Below are 18,765 nucleotides of genomic sequence, written 5' to 3'. Positions count from 1 at the left end.
CTTGCTGGGTTCTCCCTTCCACCCTTGGCTGGCAAGGCAGGAGAAGAGAGGGCTGAAGAACCCACAGCTCATCTCCACCTCGCCAACAAGGGGCAAGGGATCCGAGCACGAACGGGAGCAGGATGATGCTCCTCCAGCATCAGCTAAGGGAGGCCTGGACGTGGCATCGAAGGATGTTTCACAGAATCATCCAAATGCAGGTTGCCAAGTAAAAAAGCAGGAAGGAGAACCTGAATCCAGTTTGCAGAGGCAATGCCTTGAACCCACCTCTTCTTTACACATGGGACCTGCTTAGTCCCTTGTTCCATGGGCCTGACCTCCCTTCTGGCAGCTTCCCAAGCCAATTCAACAGCTCGAGGCCAAGTTCAGCCCCATGACACGAGTTGTGTCCTCACAGTGTCCTCAGTACCCCTTGAATTCACAGTTTGCATCTCGCACGGATCCAATCCAGCAACAAGCGACTTGAGGTGTGCATCATGTGTGTATTTAGAACAGAAACAACCGCCTTCCGGGTATAGATTGAAACAGAAAGCAACAACAAAACACAATCAACAACAGCCTCAGCATTGCTGAAGGAACATCTCCGGGGAAATCCAGGGAATTCTTTACAGTACTTCTCAAGACGTGGTGACAGAGGACACAAAACCCACCAGTATGCATCAATATTACTTCACTCCCAGTGTAGCAGAGCAGAACTGGACCTGACGTGGGCTCAGCAAGTTGCTATTTCCCAGCAATCAGGCTGTGCAAGCCTCTCTGCTTCCAAGTGTTCTCCCTCCCCATCCCAGGGCTGCAAGAGCTCAGCCCAAACTGATCCCCACGCCAGGCACGTCCAGCAGAACATTTGGCTCCTCTCTTGCAACTGGAGATAGTTTGGAAGGGACTGAGTTTGGGGAGGGGAACGGAAACCTGGAGCAGTTGGTAACTCCTATTTGCACACGCTTTGCTAGTCAGCTCCTGGCATTCAGGGTTTTTCCATCCCTCCTCCCCTTACACTGCTGGGTTAGGAGTCAACCCTGGCCTGGGCAGTGCTCTGCTTTGTTCAAGCAGCCTTCACTTGTATCTTCTATGTGCCCATTGCATTCCTCTAGGGCTTATTATTTGGACAAAGCCATGTACTAGAGCTGGTATCAGGGGTCTTTTCCCTGCCAACCTACACTGAAGTCTATTTGTGAGCTGCAGAAGCTCTCCCGAGTGGGCCTCCAGTGAGTTAGGAGCAGCTGTACCTGATCCTTCCATCTCTGACAGGGACAGTACTCCCAGTACAAGCCCATCAGCGAGTGGGCAGGGCAGGGATCTGCTCTGCATCCTGATCTCAGCAAGCCACCCATTGCTTGTGGGAGACCCCCAAAGGCAAGATACGTCCTTTACCTTCAGTGCAAGGCTCAGCTCACACCGTAAGGGACAAACTCCCTTGGGAAATGGCCACCATGAGGCTTTTAAGAGGCTTGGCCAGATACCATTGGAATCAAGGGGGATTTTTTTTTTCCATAGAAGTCAAGTCCTTAAGATTAAACCCACCAAAATCTTCTCTTGGGAGGCATTCTGCAGCACCAGCACCTCTCAGGGGAAGGATGACTGCACTGCAAAGACCCATCAGCGACTGGGAGCCCACAGAGTCCCTACACCTGGATCTTTGGGAGCCACTCCGCACTTAAATAGCCTCTGAGGGCCAGAGATTGCAGATCTGAGACAACTGCAACCAGGCATTTTGCAGAATCGAGCTGAGAGGTTTCACTCTCATCCCTGTCCTACATCAGTGGAAGGAGAGGGGCACGCAGTCTGCTTGCTTTCTGCCCATCAGGGCTGGTTTTCCTCCAAACACTGTACTGGGATTCCCTATATCAATGACTGAACAACCAATGAGAAGTTGCCTTTCTCCTTGGGAACAGGGTAGAACACACAGCATTTCGGCAGCAGAGGAAACATTCCCAAAGGAGCGTGGATGGATTTTGTTTAGGTTCATCCTTTATCACCAGGAAAACAAAAGGCAGAGCTCACAAACAGAGGGGAGGTTCCCTATAGCTCAGTCTAACCAGATTGCAGCCAGCGCTGAACCACATGAGGTATGGAGCTCAGGACAGCCAGGGAGGCGTTTGCACACTCAGCTTCTCGGTAAGGCTTATGTTTAATACTGTAAAACTGCTGCCCAGCTCCCTCCTGCAACACCACCATCAGCAGATCCCTGGGTGGGCATAAACCAGACAGGGAATATGCACATGAACTGAAAGAAATGGCTCTAACATAGACCTGGTGCCACCATCTCCTGCATGGCATCACCTATGGATGCACACGACAGACCCCGGAGCACGACTGCCAGGTTTGCCATCGCTGCCACGCAGCAGGAATATACAACATTGCTGTCTTGCACTGATAGGGAAGAGGGAAGAAGCCACAAGAACCCTTTAACCTGTGAAATCACTTCCTTTCCAGAGCAGTAGCAAGTCCCGCTTGACTTGCTCTGTAATCCATAAACCTTTTCATTCATCTTGTAATGGATTTTCCCAGCCAGGACCAGAAAAGATGGAATATTACTGGTCTGGGAAAGCATCTAAACAATAAATGGAGGGGAAGACAGTGAGAGGAGGAAGGTAAGAAGCAACTGAAAAGGATATGAAGATCCTGAGAGCCAGGTTTGAGGCTAACATAACTTAAAATGGTTCAGCTATATAGCACTGCAAATAGAGTTCTGACCCCAAAATAACAATTATTTATATATATATATTGCTATATCATTCATTTCAACTAAGAGGTTCAAGGTCCTGTGGGAGGTGGCCCTAGGGAAGCACACCTCCCAGCTCACAGCAGATTAAGGCTTTTGCTTTCCTGCTTTGGAAGGAAAGGGTGCTGCAGCAAAGGGATCCCCGCCGGGCAGCTCTGTAGTCCTGGAAGACAGAGGGCCAACAGAGACAGATCCTGCTATTGCCTGTCTGTTGGTCTGGGAAACCACTCTGTAAGCAGCGATGGGCTTCACGTCAAGCCCCTGCCCATCTTCCGGGCTGTAGTGACGGGAGTACTTGGACAGGGCTTGTGGACGGAAAGGCTTGGTAGCCACGGAGCCCAGCACGGCCTCCTGCGGCAGCGCGGCTCCTCCCGGGCTCCTCTCGCCGGCAGTGCCCCCCTGCTCCTGCGGCACACAGCCTTTAGCAGGGATGTGCTCCTGGGGCTCGGGGGCTCTCATGGAAGAGGGATGAAGGTTTCCTGGCTGATTAAAGCCTGCAGAGGGATACTGAGCTCTTGCCAAGGCTGTGGAGCCAGACACTGCAGAGTCCAGGCTTGGGATCACGGGGTTAGCTTGGCGCTGGCCATCGCCGGCCTGACTCAGGAGGACGGGAGGTGTGAATGACTCTTTAGATGTACTATGGGAAGTCAGCTCTTCCACGCTTTTCTTTTTAGTGAAAGGGGCTCTCAGAAACACGTCTGCTTCTTCGGGATGCCTCAGAGCCATGTTCCCCTTGGAGATAAAAGGAGCTTTGGTAAAGACATCCACCTCATCGGGCACTTTCCTCATGCTTCGGAAAGGAGCCGTGGCAAAGACATCCGGCTCATTAAAAACCTCCCCGGTGTGCGACTGGAAGGCAGGGAACAGCGGCTCCCCTGCTCTAGGCTGGGAGTGGGGATCTTCTTTGGAGGCCTCATGCCTTTCCCTGGGCACAGACTGCAGGAACCCTGGGCGCAACTTGCAGGTTTCCTCCTCCTCTTCCGAATCCATCAGCAAAGGCCTGGACCCGCTGCAATCCAGAACGTCCCCTTCGTGGTCTGTGCCCTCTCCTTCACTGCTGTAGAAGGAGCTGTTGCTTGAAGGACCATCTCTTGCCAAGTAGTCTGACTCTGAGTTGTGCTGCGTTTTCACCTCCCGCATCTCACACCGGCCCTTGTACAGAGCAAGTCCATCACTGCCAGCAGGTCCTTTACAGAGTTCAAGAGCTACCACTGGGAATAGGGCTGGATCCCTCTGCAGACCTAAAAACGCAAGAGAAGAGCGTTACTCAACAAGCCCCATCTCCTCAGTCGCACATAACAAGGGTACTGGTTACACAAGAAACATCATGCTGTTTAGATTTAAACCACCATCACGCATGGAAAATGGGAAGGAGAAGGAGGGCAAATAAAAGAACACACAAATGCCAGTGAAGGGATTGAAGACACACAAAGCGACACAGCTCAGCACCACCTCACAACTCAGGGACATCGCTTCCCGGAAAGAGATGGATGATGCCTGACACACGAATGGGCAACCCCAGCACCCTCTTAGCACCCACAAGGTTTTTCTCTGCCACCCACGACAACAACCACCACAGGAGAGGTTTTCACTTTATAACGTGCTGCTGGAGTGGAGCTGCAGCAAACAGCCAAGTTCTGTCACCTCATTCTGCACTGGTGCTTGCTGACAGCCCTACAAGCAGAGGTACTGCTTGGCATGGCCTCTGTTGCTGTCAGCCATCCCCTGGGGTACACGGAATTACACTCAGGTAGGTAAAATACACAGGGATGGATCCCTACAACCTGCTCAAATAACATGCACAGCTCAAAGGATGAAGGCCAGCCTGTGGCCTTTAATAAACCCTGCTAACTACAGCAGCATTATTTATGATTTAAATCACTGCAAGGCAAATGATCTTCAACACTTCACACCATGGCTTCGAATCAAGCATCTAACATAACCCTAATGAGCTGGCTGGCTTCTGTGTTAGCATACCAAGACAGTGTGGGGAGAGGCTCACTGTTCTGGGCTCCTCCAGGTAGAAGAGCCCAAGATGGGGTTGGCTTTGCTTTACGACTCACACAGACAGAACACAAGATAGCTTACCTTCAGAGAACTACTGGCACGTTAGGAGTGTGGCATTGGGCTCATGTTAGCAAGGGGATAGGAAAGAGGCACGTGAAAATGAAGCAGAGTGAATCGCAGGAAGAATGAGGAGGGTAATGACGGTATCTGATGAATAAGTGAGGTACTAACCAATACACCCTGCTACGACAAGAGAGCATCACCCGGTGAACCATTCCCATGTACAGCTTCTCCATCACCTCCAGAGCAAGTCAACCCCTTCTCACAAGTAAAGACACAGCAGTCATTCATTAGGCATCCAAACCAGTATTTATTGGGAAACTATTCACTTGGATACATTACACTGCTACGGAAAGACAGTGTAGAGATAGGAACATTCCATAAGTTACTCTACAAAAATACTATCGCTCTTTCCTGAAGCCAACGGTGCCAGCAGCACTTTAAGCCCAGATGCTAATCTCAGCCCGCAGGAACAGTACGTGTGAGTGGTGGGGTTTCCTCCCAGGAGGCTGGTTATGTATTTACCAGGTGTTACGGGGAGGGTTGGAGAGCACAGGTTGAAGCAGAGCAAAACCAGTCACTGCATCACGCAACCGCCTCGGAATGACCCGGTGCTCACGGCAACACAGCGCGCAGGAACACAAGGGAAGGAAAAAGGCATTCGTCACGGGGAACCTCGACGCAAAGCAGTGCCCCTCGGTGCACAAAACCAGTACAAAGCAGTCATCTGAGCTGAATTCTGTTTAAAGAGCTCCTTGCGTTAGTAGGTGCCTACATTTGTGTAAGCGATGACACTTAGGGCAAGAGGAGGGTTGGCACGGCATGAGCCTGTTTGCGTAGGACAGAGCAGCATGTGTCTGACCTTGGGTAACAGGCAGAACACTGGGTTTGGAAAAGTGACTTTTCCCAATGCTTTCTTTGCCCATCCCGAGTGAGGAGGGAAGCCGCTTTCCTCCTCAGTAAGGCCAGAACCGGTGCCTGAATTACTCTGGGAGGAGAAAATGAAGTGATGCTTCAGTGGGAGCTCCTTCTGGCCTCCGGTGCTGAGCTGGTTTCAGAGCTGCCAGGCAACGCAGCAGCAAGGGAAATGGCCACAGGAATAGCAACATGCACTGGGAACCGTGGGGATTTACTGACAAGAGAGGAGGAGCACCAGCTATAATCCATGTTCTATTTTTCTGATGCTGAAGGAGGAAGACCTGGCTTCCAGGTACCATCCCACAGCATCTGACCTCAGGCACCTTTTCCTTCCCACGTTCTTGGGGTCCCATCTGCTTCCTTTGGCAGAAAGCAAAGGAACAGTCCCAGAAGGAGCTGCAGCAGCAGCACCGCTACAAAGAAGACATCCCCATGCCAGCATTTTCCTTTGGCTAACATCTGGGAGCATGCCTAGGCAGTGGCTTAGACATCTCCTCTTATAAGTTAGATAAAGGTCTGAGCTATGCTTAAGACACCAAAATATGCAATCACACCATGAAAACCCCAAATCCCTTTGTGTAAAGGTCAGGTTAGAGCTAATGAGACACAATCAGCGCACTCCCATAGGCAGCCACATCTACAGGCTTTGCAGAGGAGGCTTCAGAGGACAGGGAATCGCAGTCAGCCAGCGCTGAGGGATGCTTCCGAGGTCTGAGCTCAGAACGCCTGGGACGGTTCCACATGAGAAGGGTAGGTTTGCACTGTACAGCACAGAAAGGGTCACTGCAGGGGCTGCTAAAGGACAAGGCCGGTGAGACAGTGCCTGTCTGTGCGCAGCCCTGCCCCTCCCCTGCCTGACTGCGCTCCCATTCACACCATGCAAGAGGCCTGAAAAGAGCCAGGCAGATGGTTTGCCTGAACCGACACACAAAGAGATGCCTCTTCTGCAGAGGCAGCACTTCCTAACATCTGCCTAGGCCAAGATGGACACAGGCAACAGGCAGCTGCCTCTTTTGTGTCGTCCCCCTCCTCCTCTGGGCTCCAGGATCTGTGCGTGACTTCATGGGGAAGCATCCCTTAGGTTCTGAATGAACCCAGGTTTTAACACACACGCTCCTGCCGCTCCTTTACAGCATCCAATCTTCATAGAGCTTGAGCTTACAGCTCGGGTTCTGCCCTACCCCTGTGCCTATCAGTCTGCATTCCAGGCAGAAACCCCACTCCAGCTCCCTCTCTGCAGGGAGAACCTGACTATTAAAACCCTTTATCACCTGGTAACCTGGGAATGCCCCATCAGACAGTATTTACAAGACCATTTACCCCTGAGTCACAGCACTGCCACATGGAGTTCCTCCATCTTCTAAGGAAAACCATGCCCTGAAGAGGCCAAGTACTGGAATAAGTGACAGGAATGCTGTAAAACGTTCACTCTTCCTATGACGGGGCTGCAGGAGGCAGAGCAGCCACCAGGATGATGAGCTCATTGCTGGAGCAGAGCCCAGAACAGGAAAGGGGAGATGGAGGCATTCCTAGAGCCTAAAGCTACTCTTCCACCTGATTTCAGCCGGCCAGAGTCCGGGAGGTCTCAACACGCAGGACCAGGTATCTAAACCTCAGCACCATTACCAGCACGCAGGATCACGAGGGTCAAAGGACTCCTCGTGCCTTTGTTCTTGAAACGCTGGCGTTTCTCCTTGCATTCCCATTCCTGGAAGCAACAAACCTCAAGACAGAGCAGCCCCGTACAGCGTTCCGAGAACACCAAAGCTCAGCATCACCATGACTGTGACATCCGAGGAGCAGAAGGAAGCGTTTGTACCCCCATTTGTACTGTGCACAAGCCCCGTGTTCCATCCACAAGAACACAAGGTGAGTTTCTAGGGGTTAAACCCTGAGAAAGGGCAGGAGCACAAGTCTCAGGTTAGTACCATCCTTCCAACAACCCACCCCTCCTCCCGAGGCACAACGAGATGCGATGCTGTGCAGAGAGCCCGTGCTTCGGTGCATTGGTACGGCTGTCCCAGAGCACAGCTTCTGCCAGGGCAAGAAATGAACACAAAGAAAACCCCTTCCCACCCCATCCCATGTTTCCTGCTGGCTGCTGCAGTTCCGATGGGCAGTGCCCAGCACCTCAGTGAAGTCAAGTCACAGGGACCTGTCTCACCCATAAACCTCATTCATCTGAGCACTCACTCCATCCCAGCACATTCACACTGACCATCCCCAACGCTGATCCCTGCGAGCTCCTGAACTAGGAAACGTAATGGCTAAAAAGGGAATACCATGCTCCTTGCAGACACACACACACACTGCAGCATGCCACATCCCCGATGACCTGCAGCCAGAGGCCCACATGCTCCACACGTTGATGTTTGCTTGGACACCCCAAAACTTGCTGAACTCTGGCCTGAATCGCATCTAAACCTTCATTGTAACAAGTGGTCCTCTCTTTTTCAATCCACTTTGAAGGCAGGCGGTTTGGAAAGTCTCTGGAGGCAATATCCTGCAAGCTTTCAGGCTAAGGATGCCATCCTCATTCATTCGCCATCATTCATTCACAAGAAGCCCCCTCTAAAAAGAACTTTGCTCTGCCCAGATTCACTCCAGCTGACGTTCACTTGTGTAAGTGGCCTGTTAGAGGCTGAAGCTCCAGCTACTCCATGTAGTACAGTAGTCGTAGCATCTACAGCTCCTATGAGGAGGATCCACCTGAATAGGTAATGCCAAGAACAAGCTCCAGCCCGTTAGGGCAGGAAGGAGAAGCTGCTGTGATTCTGCTGCCTGTCCACCTGTGTTACGGTCCTTAACAGCACCAACCCTGCGACCCTCACAAGGGGACACAAACATCTCCCATAGCTTCAAAGAAGGCTCCAACCATCGCTATGAGGCTTATTCTGGCACCACTTTGGGACCGCACCAAATGTCTCCCAGGCAGACAAGTTCTCTTTGTCCCTTCACAGCAGCAGCTTTCACATCCAGCAGCCCACCAGCACCTATAGGGCAGCCACAGGGTTTGGAGAGCTTAAAACGAATCCCAAACCTCCGCTCATTCCACCTCTCATTTTCCATTCATTCCACAAGTCCTTTCGGATGAAGGAGGTCAAGACAACAGACACCTCTCAAATGCAAGCTTCCACTGTACCATTTCCCACCCAGCTCCATGCACAGCTACTGGAAAAAGCAATAAAATAACCATTCACATCTGCTTATTTAATAGCATTATTCACAACCCAGTGCATTTCGAGTTCGTTCCAGAACAACGCCCTTGAACAAGTGCCATCAGATTTAAAACCTTAAACATTCTTTAAAAGTACTTTAATTCACAGAAATCTTTGTTTCTAATATACAGTAGGTGGTTACTTTGTAAAATCCATTCTCTTTTCATATAATCTCAGTATCTGACTATACAATAACTTTCTATCTATAACATCTTCATGGGTTCCAGTCCAGCTCGCCTGTGCTTTAGGAATATAAACCCAAAAAAATAATGAAGTTTCTATCCACAATTGGACTAAGGTCATTTCCAACAGTTCTCATGTAAAGCTTCTCTTGGGAAGTGCAGTATACACAGGGAATGATACAACACACTTCAGCAATACTTTTATTAGTAAGTGTAAGGTTGGAAAAGAAGAGGAATGGAGAGCGGACACCATCCACGGTGGTTCTATTTACAGGAGTTGTTCAACTAAGTGGCAGGGTGGGGAATAGCAGAGAGGCTGGAGAGAGGAAAGGAGTCACGAGCTTGGATTGCTTTCCTTCTTAGCAAGAGGTCAGTACACACAGGTTTCAGTCGTTCCTACTTTCGCACATGGGAAACTGCACTTAGTACTAATACAGCTACATACACATACACAAGGTTAGCAGGAAGCTAGGAAGTATTCCACTAGAGAGGAAGAGTCCTTCTGTTCAGAAAGAGCTTTCAAATACAAGAGAGGAATTCCAGACTTCAGGACCAGAAGCCAATGAAACCCAGGTTAGTGTATCCAGCTGATGGACCAACTAAGCACGGGAAGGGAAGAGGAAAGGTAAAACCCCATCGAGTTGTAGCAGCACTGAGCTTCAAACCATCCGAACCAAGTGCATGCTTGTTCCACACAGACTGAGGAGTGAAGTCCACAGTAATCTTTGTCTACTGAAACAAATGCGTTCCATACTCAACTGGTTCGCACTATACGCAGGTACAAGAGAAAACGGGGAACCCAGAACAGATACCAGATGCTTGACTAAAACCAGGATTAAAAATAGACAAACGACTGGAGGACAATTTCATTCGTACACAATTTACAGGTGGTGGTGGGGGGATTTGCTTTTCCTTCCAGTCTAACACAGGGAGGAAGTCACAGAGAATACATCTGCTGCTGCCACAATGCCCTTTCCATCCAAATGAAGGTCAGCGAAACGCAAGTCACAGCCATACTCACATGGATTCGGTTCAAAAACCTTCCGAGATCTCCCTTAGGGTCATTCCTGCAGCTTTAACAACCAGGTTTGGCTGCGTTTTTCCCCTCCCCAAGGAAGAGCAGTTCATTCACAAGCAGGGTTGTTAACCAGCTGGGGACAGTCGGGAAAGCTCTCTTCAATGCACCATCACCAGAGGTACAAGGACAACTTCGGAGGAAGTAATTGTACCTCCTCCATTGGTAACTGAGAAACCTCAGCGCTCCTAACCCGTGTTGTGCAGGAGAAGGACATCCCCCCTGCCTTCCCCTGTCCCTTTCCTCGTGCCCATTCAGCAGGAAACAGGAACAAACCAAAAACCAAACCCCAAACCAAGGTTGAAACACAGTTGTTCACACACTGCTCTAAGGAGAAAGGAGTCTGTGGATCATACATCAGCTCCAGTTCTCTAATTTCATGTAGTTAGGCTTTCCATGGTGCTATGTGGACATCTCAGCAGGGTGGCTAAGGATGGTGTTCCCTTTACACACAGGCTATAGATACACGTGCAGAAGGAACCGTAACAGGCTTTGACCAGCTTTAGAGAGCATGGGCTACCTGGAGACCTGAGACAGACTCTGTCCCAGGGCCCGGGGGGGAACAGGGGGAAAGGTGGGTGAGTGGCTCCTGTTGGCAGATTTGGTTTCCTTTGAATGGAGGAGAAAAAGAAAGCAACAAAAGAAGCAAAACCCAAAAGAACCACGCGCGAAGGGAACTCTTCTGGAACTGAAAACGGAGGGTTAGGTACGTTACAGAAACTGCGTCTGCTACTGTGTCACTGCTACAGGTCTATGAGCTGATCCACCAGCAGCAAAGACCTGGCTATGTTGGGAAGACTGGACTCAGAGCTTCCACTGTTGTTTCTAGAATGCCCACCTGAAAGTGTGAGAGATAGGAATTCAGTAGTGAACAGGACACGCGCACACGACAGTTTCAGATGTTCAAGAGCAAGCAAGCAAGACAAAAGTCAAAGCAAACCAGCAAATTTGCTCAAGCTCTTCTCATTGCTTGTATCACACATGAACATATCAGCATTCCCCTGCTCGCTCTTCCACCCGCTTCCCACCACCCAATCCTAACTGGCTTGCATGGCAAAACATCACAGCAGCAATCATTTCCTCTTCCCAAGCTGCAGAACTCTATCCTTACTAAAGGATCTATCAAGTAAATACAAGTCCCAGAGTCTATAGAAAGGACTATTAAAGGTTTCATCTCTATAGAAAGTACTATTCAAGGTTTTAAATCTACAGAAAGGACTATTAAAGGTTTTAAATCTATAGAAAGGACTATTAAAGGTTTTAAATCTATAGAAAGGACTATTAAAGGTTTTAAACCTTGGCATTTAGTTGCCGTTTGAAGAGCATCTTTGAGTTGGCAACCACTGCAAGGAGAGTGAAGCTATCACGTGGCTTTCTCTAACTGGTACTTTGATACTGAAAGGGAGATGCTCCTCTTTATTCAAGGCATATATGTATATATGCCTTGTACATATACCAAGGTATATACGGCCCAGCTTTGGCAGAAATCTCTGTCTTTCAGCAGGAGCAGGGTTTCTACCTAATGAGTGTCAGTCTTTGCAAGCTAGCAGTGGAAGCAGAGCAGGGGTATAGCACATTCCTGCTGCAAACAAAAAGGGGCCTTAGGGAAGTCAATGAGCTTCTACAATCCAACTTAAAAACCCAACCAAACCAAAGACAGAATCAAAACAGGACCAAAAGGGAGCCCTGGAGTTTGGCTTTAAACCTGCATTAGCATAATCCAAAGCTTTCAACTGCAGAGGCCTATTTGACTGATGGGACAGCAAAACGCTACCTGCATCTATCCCTGCAAGAGCCATGAGATGCAGCACTGTTATGTGTTGTAAGGGAACAGCGCTGCTTATATTAACCCTAAGTAAGGCTGGAACTGGCTGCAAAGATCACATGAGTGTGATCCAGGTCACAGGAATGCTGTGAAATGAGAAACTTCCCAGTCTGTGGCCTAAGGACTCTGTTTAAAGCTCTTCAAAGGAGGGGGGTGGCATCTACCAAACCTCTTGCACCCAGCTCCCACAAATGCCTTTGAAAGGCATCAGCCTTCACTATCAGCAGGAGTCTGAGTGTTATAAAGGGTTATCACCATCTCCCTTCCCTGTGCCTCATGCCAACTTAGCTTAAAAGTCAAAGGGCCTCCTTCCACTGGCTTCAACAGCAGGTAAGGCATAGGAGAATGCAGTTCCCTGCTGTGCTTTAGCCACAGAGGTATCTGTGCCCTGCCTGGCTTCATGGGCTCTAAAGATGCTCCCATGTCCATTGTCTTTTTGGGCATGCAGTCTTCTCACAGAGTCTGGGCAAGTTTCAAGGCCAATGTAAATCAGAGGAAGGCTAGCTCACTGAACGCTGCAGTGCTGGTCTCTTACAGTTTCTGATTTGAACTAGTTCATACGTGCTGCAGCACCACTGCCCCACAACTGGTTTACAGTCATTGCTTTCCATTTTCCTACCCTTTTCACCCCTACGGCATGGCTTACCTTGTGAATTTTTGGATATCAGCACTGGAATTGGGTCAAACTCATCTTCTGTCACCTTTTCAGAGCCCTCAGGAGCATCAAAGCCTGATATCAGGTTAGTATCTTCTGCAGCGTAAAGGAGAAACAGAGGTAAAGAAGCAAAGACAGCAGAGAAGGCTGGTTAGAATGGCTAAAAAGTGTTAGAGCATCTTTTACGTTCTCAGAGGCAGGGTTTAGAAGCAGGAGTTTCATTGAGAAGGCGAATGAAGCTGGTAAGCCTCTGGTAAACAAGGTAAAGAGTAAGAGAGACAATACACAAGTGGAAGGAAGGCAAACCCAAAGCAAGCCAAGTCATGAGAACCACAATAAAATGGGGCTAATGTGAAGGTTTAGCCATTGCCATAGTTCAAAGCTGTGGTAAAAGCCCAGGGCTTAAGCTCCTTAGGACCGAAGGGGCTCTCCATCATCATCCAGTGGCTGTCAGGTATTAGGACAGCTTGAGAGCAGTCTGGCTACCAGCCCTCATAGAATCATTGAATAGGTAGGGTTGGAAGGGACCTTAAGAGCATCCGGTTCCAACCCCCATGCACAAGGAGAAGGAAAGGGCTGGAAGGGGGGGAAGAACCAAAGAAGAGAACCACCACAGAAGGAACTCCAGTCATCTACAGGAGACAAAAGCCCTGAGCTTTCACCTGGGGTGACAGAACAAGCAGTGCAACGTGCAGTCAGATTTGCAAGGGGTTTCAAGTGCCTGAAGACATCACCAGGGAGGGTTTAAAGGCCCCAGGAGCAGCCCTGACACATCAGTCCCATTGATCTCAAACCACGTCAGCTGCAGTGAGACACTTGGTGGGAGGCACTTTCAACCAGCTCCACAGTAGCTGAGACATTTATCTGCCTTATCAGGCAATTACACACCTTCAGAGGCTCTCGCTGTGCATCACTGCTTATTACACCTTAGACACCTAAAATACCTGCCAAAATCTGGTCCTCAATCGCTACATGAAAGCCAAGCTGATGGTTTCCAAGGAACGAGCAGATTGCTGTTTGACTCCCATCAAGAATAAAAGCTCTTCACCTAAAGCTGACAAATCTGATAACAGGTTTTAGGTGAGATGAAGGAAGAAACCACTTGTGGAAATACCCTGTCCTCTGACAGATGAGACCCAGAGAAACACCCCACATATCTGAGAGGAGACTGGCCTGGGAGGTGTCGAAACCACAAAGATGCTTCATCTTAACACAAAGCCTCATCTTGCCATCACTCTGGCTCTTCTCAACCTACCCGGGAGCCTTTGCAAGCCTCCTACTTCCATTTCCCTCCTGTTATCCACACAATAGCTCACAGCCCTGCAGTTTGCTGTACCAGGGGCACTGCTCAGCTGTGGGCTATAAGGAAAGAAAAGGCTGATGAGTGGCTCTGTTTGGGTAAAACTCCTCCAAAAGCCTTTGAGCTCTCCTCAGGGACTGAACCTCCCCAGAAGGAGAATTCTCCCTTCTCCCATACCTACAGCCTGTGCTGCACTCAGGAGATGCGAAGAGAAGGAGCCTAGTGAAGGACAAAGCACACTGTGGCTGCTCTTTCAAGTCCTCCTGGTCCCACTATAACTTGCAGCATTGCAGTGCCACAGGCTGGCTATCCTCAAAGCCAGGACTGCATAGACAAAGCAAACAGAAAGAGATGGAGAGGGATGTGCAGTGAATGATGACACCCAGAGCTGGGCTGGAAAACAAGCCAGAAATGAGATTTGGGAAGGTTTTAAAGTCTCAGTTTTCCTCAGGGAACAGCAGAGCAGCCCAGGAGGTCCGTTCATTCCTTGTCTCATTAAGTCCCACCAATGGTGTTTGGGCTTTGCTGTGCTCCACACAGGGAGGAATAACTGCTCCATGTACATTTCAAGCCATTTACTCACAGTGTATTACAGCCAGGAGCAATTAGAACAACTGCTTGTTTAAACCCAAAAGCTCTATGAAGAAAGCACGAGCTCATTTTGAAGTGCCATCAAGTGTACGAATAGATTCCAGGCTGGTTTTCCAGCGAGTCCTCCCAGCACAGATCATTTTCTGTTGCTATAGGGATACTCATCAAGTGAGCTAAGCAACACCCAGCATCAAGGGGCACTCAGCAGTCAACATCCATGCTGTGGGCCTCTGTTGAAGGCAGTAAATAGCACAGAAGTCCTGGTCTTCCCTCCTACCCAGGTGGACGTGTAGCACCCCACAGTCACTACAAGCCTGGCTTTATGTCAGTCACTCCCTAACATCTGGCATTGTCCCCACTGCTCCCAACTGCTTTAGCCCATGGTAGGCAGGTGCCACTTGGAGTTAGGATCCAGCTTCTCAGGGCCCTCTACTCTTACTTGTTAGTGGAAAGAGAACTCCGGTCACTGCACAGTGTTGCCACAGCTCCCCTCAAGCTCCGACACTGCAACAAGAGCTGATCTGCAGCTCTTGGGATGTGCCACACAGGGGTTGCTTCTCTTCTCCAGCTCCGCTTTCTTGGGTTACTACAAAGCTGTTCCACTCTTCAGCTGGGTATTGCACTTACAGGCCTGCTTTCACCATTGCTGTGAGGCTGAAGTGTGCCTCAAGAGCCTTCTCCTGCTAATCTCTGGAAGGGAAAACAGCTTCGAGATCTGGAAGAGCTCAGTCCCAGGCCTCACGTGCTAACAAATCCCTTCTGTTTCACCAACCTGTGTCACTGGTATAGCTGGGTACCAGGTTCCCTTCCAGAATGAATAATGCAGCCCAAAATCAGGTCTTAAACACCATGTACAAAGAGCAAAACCAGAGTGCATTCACTTATGAACCTGAAGGAGGGCTGCATACAAAAGCCTACCCTTTAAGCCTACTGTATCCCTTCTGCTGCATCGTTGCTTCACGGAAACCTTGTCTTTACAGCCAAGCTGAATGCTTTCATTTATCCTTTTCCCTCAGTACTTCAATGTGCATTCCAAGTTTAACCAGCTTGGGAAGGAAACAAAGCAATGGCTTGGGGAAAAAGAAAAATCACCACCATGGAGGAGAGCATCTGATTGTGTGAACTGGGAGCAACTACAGAGCACGTCCCAGGACCAGGAGGTGTCAAGAGACAAAGGGACAGTTTTACCTTTGTGAGGTTGAGCTGCGAAAGCTACAGGAGCAAACTCATCCACAAGGTCAGCAGCAGGGTTAGAAAGCAGAGAACAGTCAAGCAGAGAGTCTTCCCCAGTGAGAGAGTCTGAATCCACGTTAGCATCCACGAGGTAGCATTAAACAGGACACAAACACTGGTAAGCTCATGTTCCCACATCCCTTTTCCCAGTACCATTTGTTGTGATGGAAACACTCCCTGCTGCTCTGCAGCCAGGGCAGGGGGAGTCCCAACACCTTTAGCAATAAGTAACATCCTCTGGGTCTCACTGCTCTCTAAAGCCCAGGACACAACCACAAGATCCCACACAAGTGACAGGTTAAAGTAGGGGCAGTGAAGGGGAGTTTGGGAAGGGAAGGGAAAAGAGACACAGGGCAAAACTCTGGCAAGAAACTGAATGTGCTGCCTACTTCATAGGAGACCTCTGAAAAGATGGACCTCAAGTCCACCTGCAGCCAAAGTGGTCAGATCCCAGCATGGTTTGGGTTGGAAGGGACCTTAAAGCTCATCCAGCTCCAACCCCTGCCACGGGCAGTGACCCCTTCCACTGGAGCAGCTTGCTCCAAGCCCCTGTGTCCAACCTGGCCTTGAACACTGCCAGGGATGGGGCAGCCACAGCTTCTCTGGGCACCCTGGGCCAGCGCCTCAGCACCCTCACAGGGAAGAGCTTCTGCCTTATCTCCAACCTGAACTTCCCCTGTTTCAGTTTGAACCCATCACCCCTTGTCCTATCCCTACAGTCCCTGATGAAGAGCCCCTCTCCAGCATCCTTGTAGCCCCCTTCAGACACTGGAAGCTGCTCTGAGGTCTCCACGCATCTCGTCTCCAGGCTGAACAGCCCCAATGTTCTCAGCCTGGCTCCCTATGGGAGCTGCTCCAGCCCCTATGGGGGTGACTGCTCCAGATTTCTAAAGCACTTCATTGGAGCAATACTCCAAGACCTACAGCTCTGTAGTGGTGGGCTGAAGGAGTCCAGTACTCTTGTACAGGGAGACAAGTAACCCCGACCTCCAAGGAACCATGTAGCATCTGCTTACAAGACACAGAAGCAAGCCCAGTTTCCACTGGTGGGCAAAGCAGCAGGAGAAGGGGTGCTCATGTGATTCCCACAGCGGTACAACAGAACCCTGTGCCCCCAGGACCCTCCTGCCTCACCAACCTGTTCTGTTGGAGGCCACCGACTCAGTCTGTGAGACGAGGCGCTGGGGCAGCGGAGCCTCCAGGCCCGGAATGAGACTCTCCACGGCTACGTCAGGTTTTCCTTTCCACACGCGCGGAGCAGCAGGGCAGAGGAGAAGCCAGAGGTCAGTTTGCAAGAGGCAGCAGAAGGAAGGATGAAGGCAGCAGTTGTCTGAATCCTTTAGTGACCCTTTAACACATGGCAGCTACGCTGGCAGCAACACGAGGCTGAAGTTAGACCAATGCTAATGTGACCCTGAAGGAGGACTTGGACACATCAGTGTTTGAAGGCCTGTGGCTGGGTAAATAACTAGATCTTTATCCAGCACAAGGGAAACATTGACCTTTAAGGTGTCCCCTTGCATTACAAGTAACAGATCATTCAACTTCCTACTGTAGAACCCTTAATGTATTCCCAGTTAAGCTTGGCAAAAGCCAAGATGTGGCATCTTTCTGTTGTAGGGTGCTCCACTCAAAATGCAGAGAGGTGGTGAAGACTTGGAACTCAGTATCTGAGGGAGAACACCAGTCCCCAAGCATCACCTAATATTGGTGTCCATTCTGTGGATCCAAACTGAGACATTCACAAAGGCTGGACAGAAAGATTTGTTTTGATAGGCACCATAAAGGGAAGGGGTAACTGCCACAGTCCTACCTGGCTGGGTCTCCTCCTCGAGGACCAACATCAAGGTAATGACCAAGAAGTTAAAGAACAAGGATGCCCTCAAATGCTAGGACCAGAAATGGTCTGATTGCTCAGCCTAGGAGAGATGCATGACCATTTCTGCTTGCATAGCAGTGTGTGTGATTTGCAGGGTCATTATCTAAGGGTATTCAGACAACTGCCAAAGACTGCAGAAGAGAGAAGAGGAAAGAACAGGACCCATTTCCCACCTTCCTATTCAGAGCTACAAAGGTTGCAACCAGCTAACCAGGGGACATGGCTGGGACCCAAACCCACAACAGCAGCTGATTGCAGCTGACTGCAGCTTGCAATTGTCAGCCTTTAATACATCTGGCAAGTAGACAAAAACATGATTCTGAAACACACATAAAGCCTGTTGTGTCTGGGCGCACTGATTCTCAGCATAGGCCCCAGGCCAAAGGCAATGCTCCCTCCTCACCCTGCCAAGGGTCGATGGACATGGACCACGGTTCCACACTGAGCCTTTAGCAGAAACAGAGGAGTTTTTGTATCTCCTTCAGTCAGCTTTTAACTTTCTTCTACCGTGAGCAGGCAAACACCGCAGGCACAACCATGGTTACTGTGCCACATCAGTAAGCTTAGGTATTAAATGTAAACACCAAGTCTTTGCTGTTCTCATGGAAAACAGGCACATCTGTCCTTGAATCATGGAATGGTTGGGGTTGGAAGGGACCTGAAAGCTCATCCAGCTCCAACCCCTGCCACGGGCAGGGACCCCTTCCACTGGAGCAGCTTGCTCCAAGCCCCTGTGTCCAACCTGGCCTTGAGCACTGCCAGAGATGGGGCAGCCACAGCTTCTCTGGGCACCCTGTGCCAGCGCCTCAGCACCCTCACATCATCCATAGCTTCCCATCACATTGAGTTTCCCCAACAGCAGCGGCTCTTTTGGGAGCCCAGTGGGGTGAACTCGCAGAGGCAGCATGCAGGACACGACGTGCTGTGTAAGACAGAGGGGAGGGGGCACCCTGGGTTTATCTTTACCATTCACAGCATCTGAGGTGCTACCGAAGGGGTCAGCGAGAGGCAGGATATCAGGGAGCAGAAGCGCAGTCTCAGGAGATTTGAGTCCCTCAATCAGTTTTTCTGGGTTAAAGCAGGAAAAGGAGGAAAGCAAC

At 50.0% G+C, this 18,765-nt stretch overlaps 1 protein-coding gene across 4 annotated transcripts in view; it reads right to left on the bottom strand.

Annotated features, from left to right (window-relative positions):
- Nucleotides 1-462: 462 nt before the first annotated feature.
- The window catches only part of AAK1 (AP2 associated kinase 1), a 77,364-nt gene continuing 59,061 nt past the window's right edge, over nucleotides 463-18,765 (bottom strand). For 2 of the 4 annotated variants that reach the window (XM_080634335.1, XM_080634337.1), the window contains 2 exons: nucleotides 12,654-12,758; nucleotides 463-3,963 (listed from right to left, as the gene is read on the bottom strand). In XM_080634335.1, the coding sequence (XP_080490461.1) occupies nucleotides 2,810-3,963; nucleotides 12,654-12,758 (1,259 nt within the window). In that variant the 3' untranslated portion in view covers nucleotides 463-2,809. Of the gene's footprint in view, nucleotides 3,964-12,653; nucleotides 12,759-15,741; nucleotides 15,853-16,924; nucleotides 17,027-18,631; nucleotides 18,734-18,765 lie in introns of all 4 variants that reach the window. The other 2 variants (XM_080634338.1, XM_080634336.1) reach the window with 2 other exon arrangements.

Source organism: Psittacula echo (assembly GCF_963264785.1).
Source record: "Psittacula echo genome assembly, chromosome: 25".
In the NCBI taxonomy this organism is placed as follows: domain Eukaryota; kingdom Metazoa; phylum Chordata; class Aves; order Psittaciformes; family Psittacidae; genus Psittacula; species Psittacula echo.
This window is presented reverse-complemented; position numbering and strand designations above follow the sequence as displayed.